The sequence below is a fragment of the Barbus barbus genome (assembly GCF_936440315.1).
Source record: "Barbus barbus genome assembly, chromosome: 40".
NCBI classification, from domain to species: Eukaryota; Metazoa; Chordata; class Actinopteri; order Cypriniformes; family Cyprinidae; genus Barbus; species Barbus barbus.
Window position 1 is genome coordinate 17,583,174 of NC_136718.1, and position 14,302 is coordinate 17,597,475.

At 36.0% G+C, this 14,302-nt stretch overlaps 2 protein-coding genes across 3 annotated transcripts in view; both read left to right on the top strand.

The window, feature by feature from the left end:
- LOC306859793 (segment polarity protein dishevelled homolog DVL-1-like) overlaps nucleotides 1-2,649 on the top strand; it is a 33,783-nt gene extending 31,134 nt beyond the window's left edge. The window contains exon 15 of one of the 2 annotated variants that reach the window (XM_079401062.1): nucleotides 1,636-2,649. In XM_079401062.1, the coding sequence (XP_079257188.1) occupies nucleotides 1,636-2,171 (536 nt within the window). In that variant the 3' untranslated portion in view covers nucleotides 2,172-2,649. The remainder of the gene's footprint in view (nucleotides 1-1,635) is intronic. The other variant, XM_079401063.1, reaches the window with a different exon arrangement.
- A 6,379-nt stretch (nucleotides 2,650-9,028) lies between these two features.
- LOC306859364 (tumor necrosis factor receptor superfamily member 9-like) lies at nucleotides 9,029-12,650 on the top strand. The gene is made up of 9 exons (XM_079400380.1): nucleotides 9,029-9,064; nucleotides 9,616-9,763; nucleotides 10,551-10,673; nucleotides 10,860-10,997; nucleotides 11,133-11,205; nucleotides 11,294-11,361; nucleotides 11,430-11,474; nucleotides 11,566-11,706; nucleotides 11,817-12,650. Exons 2-9 carry the CDS (start codon nucleotides 9,622-9,624, stop codon nucleotides 11,945-11,947), a joined length of 861 nt encoding a protein of 286 aa, XP_079256506.1. The 5' UTR covers nucleotides 9,029-9,064; nucleotides 9,616-9,621; the 3' UTR covers nucleotides 11,948-12,650.
- Nucleotides 12,651-14,302: the final 1,652 nt, after the last annotated feature.

The following is a 14,302-nucleotide window of genomic DNA, read 5'->3' on the forward strand; positions in this document are numbered from 1 at the left end:
TGACTCCCCAGCTGTGTTTCTTGTTTGTGTTTCTTGTGTGTGCATGTGCAGTTTTACCCTCATTTTGCATAAGAATCGGACTGATTCTCATCCTTTGAAAAGTTGTTATGCAATACATTTACTCTTTTTGCCAGTCGGAATCAACTAGGAATAGTTAAAGTGAATATTTCAATGATACTGTATGATGTCAGTAAAAGCTTAATGCATTCCCAAGAACTGTATTATGGCAAAAATTTAGGCCATCCATATCATTTTGACCTACCCTCAATGCCGACGTTGGTTAAAACACATAGCCACCACAAAATGTTCATATTTGTACCATATCGTTTCTGTTAAGGTATTGATGTTAATTACCCTCATGGTATTGCTGACCTTCACACTGTGTCCTAGGTGAGACATTACAGCCAATCAGAGCACAGATGAAGAGCGTAAAACTAAACATGTACCTTCCACGATGCTTCTCCAGACAGCTTTTTATGGTGTTTCTTGTCAGAATTGGGGAATTTGTTTTGGTTGTTTTTAGTATTACATACTAAATATTTGTTAATATTTTGGACATTTTTGTGTTTTATTTTAAGGAGACCGTTACAGTAGAGCGCAAAAATGTTGCTGCACAACATGAGGGATTTGTTGGATTTTTGTCAGCTTCCACAATCATTCTGTCTGTATATTTTTGATTTTTAGTATACACTACCATTCTAAAGTTAGGGTTGGTAAGATTTTTCTGAATTTTTGAAAAGTCACTAATGCTCACCAAGGCTGCAATTTTTTTCAAAAACAGTAAAAATAGTGTGAAATATCAATAATCCAATCTTCAGTGTCTCATGATCCATCAGAAATCATTCTAATATGCTGATTTGGTGCCAACGTAACATTTCTTCTAGTGCTGTCAAACAATTAATCACATCCAAAATAAAAGTTTTTGTTTACATAATATATGTGTGTACTGTGTATATTTATTATGTATATATAAATACACACTCATACAGTATATATTTTGAAAATATTTACATGTATATATTTATATTTATGTAATTTATATTATATATAAATATATTTAATATACAAACATATTTTCAAACATGTATACAAACATATTTTTCTAAAATATAAAAAAATGCATGTGTGTGTCTAAATATACATAATAATTATACACACATATATATATAAACAAAAACTTTTATTCTGGATGCGTTTGACAGCACTGATTTCTTCTTATCAGCTGAAAACTGCCAACTTGATACATTTATTTTTCATGATTCATTGATAAATAGAAAGTTCATAAGAACAGGATTTATTTTAAACATTTTTAAAACAATGCAAAAGTCATTTTTGATCAATTTAATGCATCACTGCTGAATAAAGGTACTCATTTGACCTTAAACGTTTGAAACATAGTGTAAATGAGAAGCCGGAATTTTATCCAATGATATTTTGCGTGGGTTGACACTACAGAAATATAAATCAAGCAGCTAACCAAATGTAGATGTGCTTGTCACGGCTGTAATTCTAAATATAAAGATAAAGATAAAACTGAAAAAATGTCTGTCATTGCTTGTTGAGTCTGGTTAGCATGTGGTTTTGTGAGGGAAAATAATACTACTTTTGTCCAAATACATTAATCTCTCACCACAGGTAGTAGAAGCAGTGGCTCCAACCCCAGTGCTGGGAAAGGTCGGAGACCCTCCCCTCGAGAGAAGGACCATAAGGCACCGTGCTGTGGGGGCAGTGAATCAGAAATGGGAGCGTGGGTTGTAAGGAGGGGTGAGAGAGCACCCAGTCAACTGAGTCATCAAAGCCACAGCCGCTCTGCTGCCAGTCAGGCCCACTCCAGCCACAGTTACACTCACTCTGGGTACAGCCACGGCCAGTGTCACAGCATCTCGCAGCATAGCCACAACTTCACTTACAGCCATGCCCCTTTCATTCAGCCCAAACATCTGTCCTGTGCCCACAGTGAGAGAAGTCACGGCTCTTCTTATGGCCCGCCGGGTTTGCCCCCTCCGTACTGCCTCGCACACCTCGCCCCCAAAGCGGCAGCAAGCAACAGCCCACCTGGGGCTCCCCCCGTCCGGGAGCTAGGAAACGTACCCCCAGAACTCACCGCTAGTCGGCAGTCATTTCAACATGCTATGGGCAATCCTTGTGAATTTTTTGTTGATATTATGTGACAGGAGAGTGCCTTCAACCCTTTCAGAGCACAAGGCCTACTTCCCGCAGTTTGCTTCATGAATTTTTGCTACTGACGATCCCTGCACTGAAAATGTACAAACTGACAGCGCTATTTAAAGCATTTAAAGGGACAGTTCACCCAATAATGAAAGTTCTGTAACTTGCTCGTTTATCCAGTTTCTTCTGTGGAACAAAAAATAAATTGTAATTGTTAACTAAAACTATTAAAAAATAGTGTTCAGTAATTGAAATAAAGCTGAAATCAAATCTAAATATTCGATGAAAAACTTTAATGAAAATTAGAAATGTTGCCTTGGCAACTAACAGAATTTAATACATTTATGCTGAAGTCTTAAAATGCTTTTTTTTATACATTAAAGCAATTTACAAAGAATGAACTAAACATTTAATTAACTAAACAACAGCAGTGGTCCTAAAATGATTTAAACTAAATAAAATAATATAAATATTGTATAGAAATATTAAAAAATAACTCATAAAAATGATAAATTCTCATAATTAACAAAAATGTTCAAATCAAGCTAACTAAAAATATTAATATAATAGCATATAAATAATACTTAACACTGCAATTTTTTAAATCCTGAACATATTCTGCCAGCTCTTTTCTATATAATGAGAATGAGTAGGGACAAGGGCTGTCAAGCTACAAAATGACAAAAAACCATAAAAGGAGAAGGAAAAAAATTAAGAGAGAGAAGATTATCATTAGTTACCAGATTAGCTTTCTGTCACCAAAATTTATCGTATGTCTTCAGAAGACTTGTCATATAGCCCTTTTGTTGCATGGACTTGTTACTTTTTTTTTTTTTTTTTTTTTGGGAATTTTGGAGCATATCGGGACAGCCCCAGTCCCCTTTTACTTCTATTATGTGGAAAGGAATGACCAGGATATTTAAAAATGTGTTCCACAGAAGAGAGAAAGTATTTGGGGAAAAAAACATAAGAGTGAGCTAATGATGACAGATTTTTCATTTTTAGGTCAACTGTTTCTTTAATGTCCATTCAATGTTATTTAGATCACCGAAGTACACTAAAAAAAAAAGCACAACTGTAGAGTTAATTTAAACTCTGAAACACAAAAACTACAATACTGCGGTAGCAGCACAAGATAACTCAACTAATAAGCTTTTAACAGGAAAGTCAGTGTATCAGACTGTCTGCTTCTTATACTCAGCTGCTCTGCACTTTGCACAAGTTACAAGCCAGACAACCGGCATGACTCTTTACACAGTCTGTACTTTTAAATGTATTCACACGCTGGATGATTTTTTCCTTACACAGTTGCATTTGACTTTATATTTACAAAGTCATAACCCCATTGACAATCAGACATCGTAACGACAATTGACGTCCCTAAACATTGCTGAATGTATTGTCTTGTGAGGCTACAACTCAGACTTCCCTCATTAGCGTGATAGCATGTTAAGCTATCACTAAATAAATGCTCAGACTCATGCCAAATGTCCATCATGAACTCTAAATATACATGATACATTTTTAACAATAACAAACAGGTGCTTTTCATAGTCACCAGTTGTCTTAGTATTCACCACTGTATTACGAACGTCACTGTACAGTTAATGCAGTAGAATGGTAGTAGGCCTTGTAAATTGTAACCTATATATTAAAACAGGCAGATAGGCTAACCAAAGGCCCTTGATAATTACTGAGTCATGATTCTAAAGCAGTTGTTTTTGGAGGAAGGATATATTTGTTATGGTCAAATTTACTGGTAAAGCAGTGAGGCGGAGTCCTTATTCGTAATCTTCCATGAACTGACCCATCTGCCTGAGCCAAAACAGGAAAGAGTAAGAGTTTGTTAAGCACTTTTGGAATGGAACTTCTGGGCCCTTTTGAATGAAACGCTGATTGCAGTGAAAGCTGTTTGCTTTATTGTTTCTTCACAAAAGAATAATAATAAATTGTAAATATATAACATAAATATAAATATATATATATATATATATATATATATATATATATATATATATATATAAAACTGAGAAAATAAAATTTATGTATTAAGAAGTGGCCCGCCATTGTCTTGGTCTACTGTCTGGCACCATCAGGTCTCTATTTTCTATTTGGGAGACAACATTGGAGTCTTTGGTAAAAGCTTACGGCAGTGATATCTGTTATCTGTTTTGTCTGCATGATTTGTGTTTCCACAACACCGGATCATTTTCAAAGAACAGGTGTCTCCTGTCTTGTCATTTTTGTCCTTTATGCCCAAGATTATACAAGTTATAAGACAAGCTCTGTGTTGTGTGTGTGTGTATATATATTATGAAACTTGTGAGAAGGTATCATTTTTATATCTCCAAAGCATAGTTTTTGATCATATCTCCAGAGCTTTGGTGTTGTGGTAAAACAACATTTTCCACACTGAACCAATGATCTAAAGGCTAAACGCCTTTTACACCTCATAAATTATGTATGTCTATTACATCATTATAAAGTTTCTTTAAAGAGAATAGTCGATGGTAAGCCTGAGATGCAGATTCTGAAACACTTCCTGGCATACGTACGGAAGTATTTCCCCGCTACGTATAAGACATTTGCCCTGCTCTGGCTGTGACACACTACTACAGTTTCTCAATCTGAGGAAGTGAGCTTAGACCGCTTGACAAAGTGTTTTTTATTTGACAGCAAGCAAAAAATGCTTATCATTTAAAGGGAGGGAAAGTGTCAAGTGGAAAGAACAGATGCCTAAAAGATACTTAGCCTTGGTGTGACACAAACTGATGTATATCTCTGAGTCTTTAGCAACGTGTGCAATATATGCTGAGTCTGATGCATAGACTGATTTTTTTTTTTTTCTTTTCTGACGTTCAAATGACGTCTCGACAGGTTCTTAAGTGAATCAATCTGCAAATGACCTCTTGGTGTGGGCTGACGATTACCAATGAAACCTTCCAATGAAAAGGTCAACTTGGGAGTGTGATGTGGTAATAGTGTAGGTGTATGTCTCAGAAGCTTACTAGCTTTCTTTTTAGTTAATTATATGACATAAGTGTTTTAGAATAGCACTACTGAATTCAGCCTAATTTTTTGTAAATGATGAGACTGTAGACAAAAACCAACGGGGGAAAAAACAGTGAGACTCATTATCACAGATAGAGCTGTTTTTCCACATCGCTTTAAAAGACATGGCATTCCTCTCAAGTTAGCTGCGACTATGGTCCAGCACCTAAAACTAATATCAGTGTTAAAAGGAGCTGTTCTTTCATTCATTCAATTATTTTAATTGGTCTGTATGATGGATTTTTAATGCATGTCTGGAGGGTAGATAGTTTCCTGAAACTTGTTAGCATTTTAGCACTTTCACTTCCAATGTCTCAAAATAGTTTTTTTTTTTTCTGGTTAAATGCCTACAATAATGTCTGTGTTTGAGATATTTTCATGTTTTATTTACAGTATGATTTTTTTTTATTTTTAATATTTGAGTTATCTTGAAAAAGGTGGTTGCTAACAAGTGGCTAAATGAGACTACAGAGGTTGTCAGGGGCATTACACATCATCAAACTGAACAGGAAATCTCCTGTAGCCTATTCAGTAGTCCGCTTTCAGAGAACTGGGATAATGCAGATTTCCAGGTTGGCCTACAAGAAAATGTCACTGCAGCACTTTATTGCCCATAGACAAATAAAAAAAAGCTTACGAACTAACAGTTATAATTTTAGACATCTTAACATGCAATAGACTTGATTAACCTCTTGAATCCACTTTCATAAGAAATAGATATAAAAAGAATATGTGGCTAAAATAATAGATGGGGTCTTGTATCTAGAGGATGTGTGTATGTAAATTATTTGTTACTTCAGAAGTTATCTGTAATGGGTATGGACTTTTCGGGCAAGATAAACTATATATTGACATTGTTAAGGTGGGTGTGTCTGTTTCACACTTGACCGAACACAAAATATGATTATTAATTACGAGATTGTAAAAAGTGTTCAGGTCTTCATAGAACACATAATTACAGCTTGTAACTGACCTTATGTAGCTCTGCCCCTTTTTAGAGCTGTATTTGTTGTTTGTATTTCTACCGAGTGAAGGTAAGGTCGTACAATTTTATGACTGATTACTCGTTTTCAAATCTTCTTTGACCATGATCAATGATCATGGTAACTTTAATGAACTCTATAAGTAAATCCACTTCTCCAGATAATTACTCTTTAACAGTGATAGAGGTACTTGCACTTGAGAGTTCCAGGCTTTGAAAGTTCCAGTATGGCCGACTGCTTACATATAGCGGCCCATAGAAACAACCAGTAATGAGGCAATATGCGTGTATGTATATATATATATATATATATATATATATATATGTGTGTGTGTGTATGTATGTATGTATATGTGTTCAAGATAATATATATATTTTTTTGCATATTTGTCAAACTTAAAAGATTCAGATCATCTAACTAATTTTAATATTACTCAAAGATAATGCAAGTAAATACAAAATGCAGTTTTTAAATGATGATTTCATTTATTAAGAAGAAAAAACTGTCCAAACCTACAAGTTCAAGTTCAAGTTGAGCTTTATTTTCTTTCCTCTACATGTGGGGACATGCAGTGGAACGAAATGTTGTGTCTCGCAGGACCACGGTGCTACATAAATACAGACATTACAACAATGAAGTAAAAAAACACTATAAACCTATAGCGGTAAACTGACACTATTTGGAGACGAACAGACGACATTAAACGACATAAAAGCACCGTCTTTGGGACCCGGAGCAGCCGCAGCGATCGATCGCGCCGCCATCTTCCTTCCAAGATCCTTGCTACCTGGCCCTACGTGAAAAATTAATTGCCCCTTCCTATTAAATCATGAAAGAACCGTGATTAACCACATTATTTTAGAAAGCTGAGTTAGGTTACTGCCAATAGACCCTTTTAGGGCCAACGCCACAGTTACATCACAGCGCTAGCTGGAGGCAAAACAAAGCGAAAACTGGAGGCAGCCAATTCAAACCAGCACAGATTCGGCTACATAAGGAGCTTAAAATATCATCTTGTTGTGATGTTGGGTGCCCGAATCGATATGATGTAGAGGCTCCAATTTGAAACTTTAAGGCATACCTAATGCTACTGCCAGTTAAAAAACCGACTACAGCTGTAGTGAAACGAGATAAAACGAGCGGACTGGACAGAAATGATCGTCAAAAATGCTTGCATATTTCTTATGCATCTCACTATGCCATGGGTGAAATAGGTAGCTGCTAATGTGTAAAACAACAAACTGACTATTTATATGCTTAATCGTATGTAATTGTATATACATTGTTGTGATTAATTGTGGCTTGGAATAACAATGTAGCTGTAAAAATAGTTGCCAGCTGAAATTGAAATACATCTTCATGACTAGATAGACACTGAGTTTGTCTTAACTATACAATCCGGTCAAATCATCAAGTGTGTGCGGGTCAGCCAATCTGGTTTCGTCCGTTAAAGTGAACCTTTTCAAATAACATTGCGGTCCTGGACAGTGCAGCTATACTCCAGTTATTATTAAAAAACAAGCTAAATAGACTTCATAGCTAGCCTTAGTGAAGGGGTTAGTGGAATCTTTCTGTCTCCACCTAAGCTCCGCCCACAGAAAAACGTCACAATGTTTACTAAATAAAATAATCTTTGTGTAATATTACAATTTGTTTGATGATCTGAATCATTCAAGTGTGACAAATATGCAAATTAAAAACAAAAAAACAGGAAGGGGGCAAAAAAACTTCACACCCCTGTATACAAGACAAATCCGTTAGCTAACAAGGCATTTGAAAGGTAGCCTACTTTAGTTTTACAACCGGATGCTGCACAATGTTGTTGTTTTTTTTTAAATATTGTTGTATGTTGTGAGTGATGACATATAGAACTTTCCGGGATAACGGACATGGCTGGAGCGGTCGAATGTGGATTCTAGGGTGTATCTATGGCTGTAGCCTACCATATGGCTGTATGGCAGTAACGTACAATTTATTCCTGAGGCGCTATGTTTGGACGCTGTTGCTATAATTCAGAGTCAGAGGAGGTGCACAGCTCATAGTAATAGGCTAGGTCAACTAGAAACGACGTCAATAATGACATGATACTGCAGTTAAGGCGGATTATTTGTGTAATGTGGCTTTCGTGGGTTTTTGCATTGCTCAAGACTGTATTATAAAAAGTGTCTTATACAAATTATCTTCATCTCACTGTGCAATAAAGCGCTTTAATAACCTTATAACACGCATGTTTTTTCATTATGGGTATTTTTTGTTGTTTGTTTGTGTTGCCGTTAAAAAAAAAAGCAGCTGAGTTACAAACTTACTGGGGCAATGTCTTAATCAGCTGTTTCTTGAAAGTCAAGGAAATTTAGGTTACTGCCAAGCCTCTTTCAAACTCCATTCCAAAGGCAGGAGTAAGAAGAAAATAATTTAAATAGACTTATGAGGAAGTCTAAACTCCTCATCCGCAGAGTTTCTGTACTGAGAACTGAGTTATGAGTTATGATGTGTCAATAACCAGCTGTTAAAGTACAAACAGTTATTAGTAGGCTATGTCTGTCTATAGCTGTATGTCCGCGTGCTTCAAAGGCTGCTGCCTGTTTCTCTCTCTCTTTCTCTCTCTTTCGCTGTAACGCTTTATTTCGCGACATTAAATGTGTGAGGACAGACACTGAAGACGGTGAAGTAAAAGTCAGGCTGACAGAGGTGTGACAGCTACTGTGTGTGTGTGTGTGGGAGTGTGTGAGAGAGTGAAAGAACGTGTCATAGACCCGCCTACAATGACAGGTTGTACATTTTTGATCTTTAAATGACAAGCCAGTGGAAATTCTCATTTTAGTGCGCGTTTGCTTGGAGTCAGGACCACTACACTGAAAACAGTAAGAGAATATTATTTACATGTGACTACTTCGTTCATATTAATCATGTATACATAATTGTAACTATGCTACATTTAAAAATATGTAATCATTTGAGCATTTTAAATGTTAATTGAGACTATTTTACTTCACTGTTCACTGCTGACAGAGTTGAATGAATTAATGAATTACACTTTTAATTATTATTAATAATAATATTTCAATCGTTAATCTATTTGTATAGTCTTTTATACAATAGAGATAGTTTCAAAGCAGCTTCACATTTTTAAACAGGAAAGTAACAGAATAAATGATGCAAAGTTGAAAAATGTGGCAAATCCAAATTCTGCTATAAATCAGCTGTAGCAAGTCAATAGTGTCACTATTTAGCTCCAGTCAGTTCAGTAACTGTAAAGTACATTCATTATGAAATTTAAGTTCAGCTCTACTGAAGACAGTAGTGTCAGTGTAATTAAACAATTATATTGTATTATATCACATATAGCCTACAGTTAATTAATAATTGCTAAACAATCTTCCTTAGTTGTTAAAATGTTTTATTTGTTGTGCAGGAAGAAATGTTGGCTGCTTTCAGAGGACTTCCAAGGATTTTACTAATATTCAGTCTAGTACTGAACTCCACTTTAGGTGCTGATACTGGATGTGATGACTGGATTTTTAATGGAAACAATGGCGTCTGCTGCAAGAGCTGCAAGCCAGGTACAGAGACATTTACTGACAGCAATGTACTGCGTTATATAACCTAACAATAAAAATCTATCTTAATTTTAAGGTGCAATTTAATAATAGTCCTTTTTAAAAAAATAATTTATTGGAATATCGAAGATGCCAAAAAGCAGATTACAGATTATCACTGAAATTACACATTAGTAAAGGAAGTTTCAGATCATTTTAAAAGTGTCACATGAAAAGGATGTGGTTTAGCACTCAAAGGGAAAACCATGAATTGTTCTGTCATTGCGTAAAGATGACTAGATAATCCTTAGAGAACCCAAAGGGTTGTCCTAGAAATCTTACTATAAATAAGGAGCTCTGTAAAGCTTACTTGAAATGTGCAGTTTCAAACCTTCCCAGACAGCAACATAGTGTTGGCCCAGATCTGGCCCGTGTGAAATCCATGCGGGCCTGATGTGGGCTGGATCTGGGCCAACACTGGTCTGGGTTCTGAGACTCAGTGGGTGTCATTCTCTATTAGCAGTAACAATCCCTATGTTTTGGAAATGTCATTCCAGATAAGCATACGTTATGTTGTATGACATCAGACAATTAAATATACAGTGGACTAAAATGTTAATAAATTATCAGATAAAAAGTTGAACTTTATATTTTTCAAAACTTTTTTATTGCTGGATTTTAATGAGATGAAAAAAAACCTAAGACCTTTGGACACGCTTTAGTGATTAGAGTGCTGAAGTCATATGTCTATCAGTGTCAAATGTGTATGAGATTCAGTAGTCATGCTGAAAGCAGCTGCTTGTGGTTACAGGGAACCGCTTGGTGGAAAGATGTGGAAGAGACCCAGAAAGGTTCTGTACCCCCTGTGAACCTGAAACTTACATTCCATTTAAGAATCTTAAGTTATCTTGCTTGAGATGTACCCAGTGCATAGGTATGATCCAGTTTTACATCCTCACTGTCATTTTGGTTAGCAAAAGATAATTAATGGTTATGAGAAAACAAATGATTTTATTTATCTGCATCATCATAAGCTTTGATATGTGCTTTATGCCGAGTACATAATATATACATAACATCATACTGAGTAAGCATTAATCTTTCTGGTACATGTTTACAGGAAATCAGTTTACACATAAACCTTGCACTATCAGCAGTGATACCGTATGTGGATGCAAGGACGGATATCGGTGTGGAAACAACAAATGTTCCTTCTGTGTTGATGAATGCAAGGTGGGGGAGGAGCCCACCGAAGAACGTAAGATTTCAATTGAACCCCTGTTCTTCACCTTCTCCGCTTTGATATTAAGAAGCTCTCAAGCTTTTTAATATCAAATTGCTTGTGGTTATGCTGTATTATTTTCAATTAAATTCTGTAAATTAATGCTTGCAGGATCTTGTAGAAAATGTCCAGAGGGAAAATTCAATGATAAAATCCACAGTATGTGCAAAGAATGGAAAAAAAGGTAGCGTACAATTGGCTGTTTTTTTAAATATTGTTTCTCCGAAATGCATTTGCCATAAATAATTCAAACATTCTTATTCATTCTCTAGTTGTCCTGATGGACAGACTTTGGTCAAAGGAAATGCTACCAGTGACAGTACATGCACAAATTTAGAAGGTGAGGAGAACACAACTTGGATGGAAAGCAACATGCCGCATCATCTAATGTTTTTGTGTTTGTTACAGAACCTAGACCAAATCTCTTACCTACTGGGACAAAAATTACAAAAGGTAAATGAAAATATCTAGTGAAAAAAACAAAAACAAAAAAACATTACCACCATTGCAGAGCTGTACTCAAGGACATTTTTGTTTCCTCTAGAACAGACAAACCGGCTTCCAGTTTTCATTGCTGCAGGGATGGCAGGGTTGGCTGTCCTTTTTATCATAGCATCCGTTGTTGCATACGTAAAGGCACAAAACAAAACAGAGAAGAAGCCAAAAACCGATACCCCCGACCAAGGTACCATTTAAACCTGTGTCCATTTTGTCCTTCCTATATGGTGTTCTCAGAATAAAACTACCTGTTATGATATTGTCTGATTTTACAGTATTGTCATTCCTTTCTTGTAGACCACTCAGAGGAGTCAAGGATAATGGTTGTTGAGCAGGAAGACTGTAGTTTTCGTCATCCTGAGCAGGAACAAGGTGGCAGCTCAGCGTCCATCAATTCGCAAGACTCAGAATCTAAACTCATAGTGTGAGTTTACTGGACAGTATTTTTATTTTTTTATCTGACTTTAGCATTGCTACAGTAACAAGAGGACAAAATTACTGAACATCTACTAAACTGTGAAATACATACATGACTGGCTGTCAATCAGCCATTCCAGTTGGTGTCTCAGTGATTAATCTGAACAAAAAGAGTTACATTTGTTCTGAAGAACAAAATGAACTTTCACATTGCAGTTTTTAACTTCTGAAGTGTGGTGCACCTTAATAACACAAAGATGAGTGGATGTTAATGTAGGTGTGCAGTAGCAGACAGCATGTCAACACTTTTATGAGAGTAGGCGTCATCTACTGGTGCTTGTGTCACATTTTCTGGTCAAAGCCCTCTTGAAATACCCTGGTGGGCTTCCCCACTTTTTCTAAAAGAGCATCATTTAAAAAAAAATGATATTTGGATCAAGAACAAAGAGGACAACATAAGCACAATGAGACTGTTTTAAAAGGCATGTTTGCACTTTAAAATTTTATTTTTTATTTTTAAATAATAGTTCTTGGTCCAGTTATTTTTATTTCTATTTTTTTATTCTCTGGAACTCAACAGAGAGAGCAGAGTAGTTTTTTTGTAGCTAAATGTGTTTGTGATGTGTCATGTTGACCTACTGAAACTAAACATTTGACCTCAAGATTTTTTTTGTACATTTTAGTTTTTTACATTAAAAATAAGTACAATTGTCAACTCTTGCCTTTCTGGGTTAACAAAATTATGATTTACTGTTCATTCATTCACAATTCATTCTTCACTTGGGGTCAGGAATTTACCCTGGGCATTTAGGTTTCGACTCGGGGTTTCACATACTACATTTGTAAATCCTGGGTTAAAATTCTTATTTGCATAATTGCATTATATCATTGACTGGATGAACTGCTTAAAGCTTTGTCTCGCGCATACGCAGCAGCTGGGCTTATTTATTCCTGGCTGTGCCTTCCAGTTTATGCTAAATAGACTTTTCGAACTTTCAACTGTAAAATTAAAATAGTCTCTTCACCCCAATTAACGCGTTGACATTTACCTCTCATACGCTGAAACTAAATAGAACGCTGAATGTTGCGATAACTCTACAAACCTCATGTGTAGTTAATGAGGCGAGCGCTGTGTTTGGTTTGATTAGTTGTCGGCGTTACGTTCTGACGTCGCATCGTTTCACACGCAAAGATGACAACCTGGTGTTAAGGTCAGTGGAAAAAGCCCTATAAAAACATAGGCTATGGAATGAAAAAACTACACTGTTGCACTATAGTAGCTATACTGCACAGCTTGTTATGTAGGCAATATTGTAAATATATCAGTTTGCCCCAGGGGTCTGCGAATCTATGTGTTTGGGAATTTCCTGTAGGTAAATACCTTGAGTTCATGGAGTGGATACTACGGAAGTTCTAAGCGGCCATGCATTATTATAATTTTTTAGTCTTGTTTTCTCGTGATCACGACTTAATTTTCTCGTGATCTCGACATAACGAAAGTTGTTTTGTCGTTATCTCGACTTAATTTTATCTGTGTATTCGGCATGAGAAAATGCTATAGAAGCAGCATAATCGCAGCATCATGGATGATCGTATTCGCTTTTACTTTGATTAGGGACTCACTCAAACTGAAAAAATAAAAATAAAAATATGGTATAATACCATCCCAAATATTGAAGGTGTTGTGTGTGTGACCGACTACATTGATCCATGATAGAATACTTGTCATGCATATTCATACTCGGCCATTTTAGCTCTGTGTCTGTCAGTGATTGACAACTTACACATAAGTGTTGGACACTTGAGAAGGAGGCTGTCGGGTCTGCAACTGCGACCCTGATTTTCTCACGATAGCTACAATTACGTCGTGAGAAAACGGTTTTTAGGTTGAGATCAACAACTTTCGTTATGTCCAGATAACCACAAAACAAATTTCGTTATGTCGAGATCACGAGAAAATTAAGTCGTGATAACGACAAAACAAATTTCGTTATGTCGAGATCACGAGAAAATTAAGTCGTGATAACGACAAAACAACTTTCGTTATGTCGTGATCACGAGAAAACAAGACAGAAAAATTATAATAATGCATGGCCGCTTAGAACTTCCGTATTAAACAGGTTATTGGGTACAAAATCCTCTGAAGTTGTAAAAACATGGAATAATTCCTTTAAGTTTATTCTCACTGAGAACAGAGGTTAAACCAGTTCAAGTGGCTAGTTTCTGACATGGTTTTACATTTCTAATCTAATCTAACAGGATTGTTCAGTGGACTGTATATCCTGCAGACTCAGTGGGAGTTCCCTGATGACCAGAGTTGAAAAATATTTACAGTATCAGTAATGTTAATAATCTAGGAGTCACGA

Coding starts and splice junctions, on each gene's coding strand:
- LOC306859364 (XM_079400380.1), top strand. CDS start 9,622: ATGTTGGCTGCTTTCAGAGGACTTCCAAGGATTTTACTAATATTCAGT. Junction 9,764..10,550: donor CTGCAAGAGCTGCAAGCCAG/GTACAGAGACAT, acceptor TTGTGGTTACAG/GGAACCGCTTGGTGGAAAGA. Junction 11,475..11,565: donor TGGGACAAAAATTACAAAAG/GTAAATGAAAAT, acceptor TGTTTCCTCTAG/AACAGACAAACCGGCTTCCA.